General features: G+C 32.8%; 1 protein-coding gene across 1 annotated transcript; it reads right to left on the reverse strand.

Annotated features, from left to right (window-relative positions):
- Positions 1 to 393: 393 nt before the first annotated feature.
- On the reverse strand, positions 394 to 855 carry LOC141819433 (ethylene-responsive transcription factor ERF105-like). The gene has a single exon (XM_074706731.1). The coding sequence runs from the start codon at positions 853 to 855 to the stop codon at positions 394 to 396; it is 462 nt and encodes a 153-aa protein (XP_074562832.1).
- Positions 856 to 3,234: the final 2,379 nt, after the last annotated feature.

The following is a 3,234-nucleotide window of genomic DNA, read 5'->3' on the forward strand; positions in this document are numbered from 1 at the left end:
TTATGATTTTTAATTTATTATAATATAAATATTTTATTTCTAATTAATATTATATTATAACAATTATGAACTTGTAATTATTATAATAATATTAAATTTTGATAATATATTAAAAAATATCTTTTTAGGATTCCAATAAAAAAACACCTTTCGATTTTTTACCCAATTATATATTTTCAAAATAACTTAGCAACTTATTTGCTTCCGTTGGTAGTCACTTATATATATAGTTCACACTAATAGTTTTCTTAATTAATATTACAATTACAATTCAGAAATAAAAAAATAAATACAATATTTTGATAAAACAAAACAAATTTTTAAGTAACTTTTAAAAAAAATAAAATTAATATTATTTTTATCAATAATATATTTAGATATGCCCCTTGATATCTACTCTCCAATGCCCGTCTCCCTCCTCCTCTCCCGCGCCGACGGCCAACTGGCCAAGGCGATCTCTCCGTCACCTCCTCCCTCTCGCCCGCCGCAGCCAGCGCCGCAGATCCGCAGCGGGAAGTTGAGGACCGCTCGGGCGCCGCGGATGCGGAAGGCCGCACGGTCGTACGCGAGCGCGGCCTCCTCCGCCGTGGCGTACGTCCCCAGCCATACCCGCGCCCCCTTCCGCCCCGGATCCCGTATCTCCGCCGCGTACTTCCCCCACGGCCGCTGCCTCACGCCCCGGTAGTTGTTCCGCCGCCTCCTCGCCGGCGACCTTGCCGCCGCCGCCGCGCGCGGCGCCTGGTCGTTGCTGTCGATAGTAGTAGAACTACTGACAGTACTGGCGGCGAAGACGGCGAGGTCTTCGTCGAGGAGGTGGCGCCGGACGAGCTCGAGCAACGCGAGGTCGGTTTCCATGATCGCAACCTGAGAAATTGAACGATTACGATCCCATCAAATTAATTGGATGGTGAGATTGTATTTATATAAAGGATTAAGAAGAATTGTACTCGGAGGGAAGCTTCTTAATTAATTAGTTTGATTTTTTGGTCTTCGAAATTTGAATAAACGAATTAAATAATTCAACGTTGAAATGGTCTCGACGGTCATTGGTCGGATTGGGCTGCTTAGGCATTTTTATTTTATTATTATATTTGTAAATTATAAATATTTAATACATTATTAACATAAAAACGATTTTATGATATCCATTTGTAAATCAATTTTATTTCTAGTCGGCCGAGATTTTTCATAATATATATATATATCATTCGACTCTAAAAATTACAACCCAGCAAAATCTGCAGTGTGATATTTAAATAGGATGGATTGACCTTGCTTGATTGTTTGACCGGTCAACTTAATCCTCTTTACAAATTGTTGGTCACCGAAATAGGGTTGAGTTGACCAACGAATACTCCAACAATCCACACGTGCAAAATCCACGTAGCGGTCTATGTGTTCCAACGTCAAACGACTGCAGTCGATGTAAGCCCCACGTGCAAAATCCACGTGGCATTCTATTCTCAATTTGATATCTAAGTCTAGCAAATGCAGAATGATAATAGATACTGAACAGAAATGACTTATCGATAAGCCCAGGATATGATGGGATAGTAAGAGATAAATTTTTATTTTTAAGAATTCAAGGGTATTGTCTAGCTTCGTCAGGATTCGAACTCTATATATGTTGCTAAGACTTGAATCGCACAGCACCTCAGTCAACAAATACATATTGTTAAGAAAATTCGAATTCCAAATCTCAAACAATACATGTCTCCATACTTACCACCTGGGATAAGACATTGTCAATAAAAATTTAAAATCTACATAACATATGTATATGTTTGAATAACTACTAACATTGAAATATCATGTCATGAATATCTTATTTTTAAATTTTTTGATCGATATAAAGTCGGATTGCCCATCTTAAAATTAATCAATATAAATTAGATACGTGATATTATTTATTTTGATGTTTGATTGAATATGAAGTTCATGTGTACTAATTTATTCATGTAGTTGTTGGAGGATATTTGTAGTTGATTGAATATTAATTTTGATAAATTCATTTGAATATTTATTTGTAGATATCATTGTTTTCCCCCCCCCCCCCCCCCCCCCCCCCCCCCCCCCCCCATTACATAATAAATTTAGTTATGTTTTTTAAATGGAAAATAAAATAACTAAAAGTGAATTAATTAAATTACTTTTTGAAAAAAACAAATTAACTTCATAATGCGTATGAAATGTGTCACCCTTAAATGGATCGGTCATTGAAAGAAAAGAATAGTTAAGTAACCCATTTAATAAAAAAATCGATACACGAAATTTTCATCAATATAAAATCTCCAAGAAAATTTTATCATACGTAATCTTATCTTCTCTACAAAAAAATTATTTTCACAATTGTTAAGGGCATATATGATACCTGAGCCGAACGGAGATATAAGAAAAACTATGAACTTAACTCTTAGTCCAAATGTCCTATTTAATTATTTATTGAAATCTCTTTTTGAGAGATTTGAACAAAAGGATAGATTGTTAGTGTAAACAATATATAAAATATAATTGAGGTATCATTAATTTGTTTACTTAGTGAAATTTGAATAATTCAACATTATATATGTTATTAGTCCGATCCTTTACAAAAACTACCCATAATAATGAACTTTTAAAATTGATCCATTTATCATAAAAAATTCATTTCTTCTTTTTCTTCTTGTGAAATAAATGAAATGAATGAATTTTTTTATCATAATTTTTTTCTTTCTTTATTTTCCACATCTCGTGATCTTCAAATTATCAGCAATAATTTGAGTAATCATTACTCAAAGGCCTCTTATTATTAAGTAACCCATTTAATATTAAACAATAATTCAAATTATCTTTGATTAATTATTTAAATTATTTTTGAATAGTTAATTAATAAATGGAATTATATGTATAGATTCATTAAAAATTAAAACTCATACCAAATTTATTAAAACATAAAAGTTCCTATTAAATTTAGAAATTAACCCACACAAAAATAAAGGTTACAGTAGAATAACTAAAGATCAAGTATATGGCCGATCCAACAAAAAAAAGAAAAAAGAAAAAGAAAAGAGTATAAAATCAAGCTGGTAAGTTACACCTGCAAAGCATGAGGCTATTTCTTTCTAACTTTCAATCAAAACAAAAGTTTATTAGAAATTACAATGAACGTAATCCTGCTATCGTACAATTTGTAATCGTATGAATGTCTACCGCTTCCCCTCTTTCAAATTATATATCGTATTCGTATCAGTATTC

Source organism: Curcuma longa, unplaced genomic scaffold, assembly GCF_044706935.1.
Source record: "Curcuma longa cultivar G26 ecotype Majalengka, Jawa Barat unplaced genomic scaffold, ITB_CL_G26_1.1 contig_6357, whole genome shotgun sequence".
NCBI lineage: Eukaryota > Viridiplantae > Streptophyta > Magnoliopsida > Zingiberales > Zingiberaceae > Curcuma > Curcuma longa.

Bases quoted from the DNA above. Each gene is read 5' to 3' on its own strand.
- LOC141819433 (XM_074706731.1), bottom strand. From the start codon at position 855: ATGGAAACCGACCTCGCGTTGCTCGAGCTCGTCCGGCGCCACCTCCTC.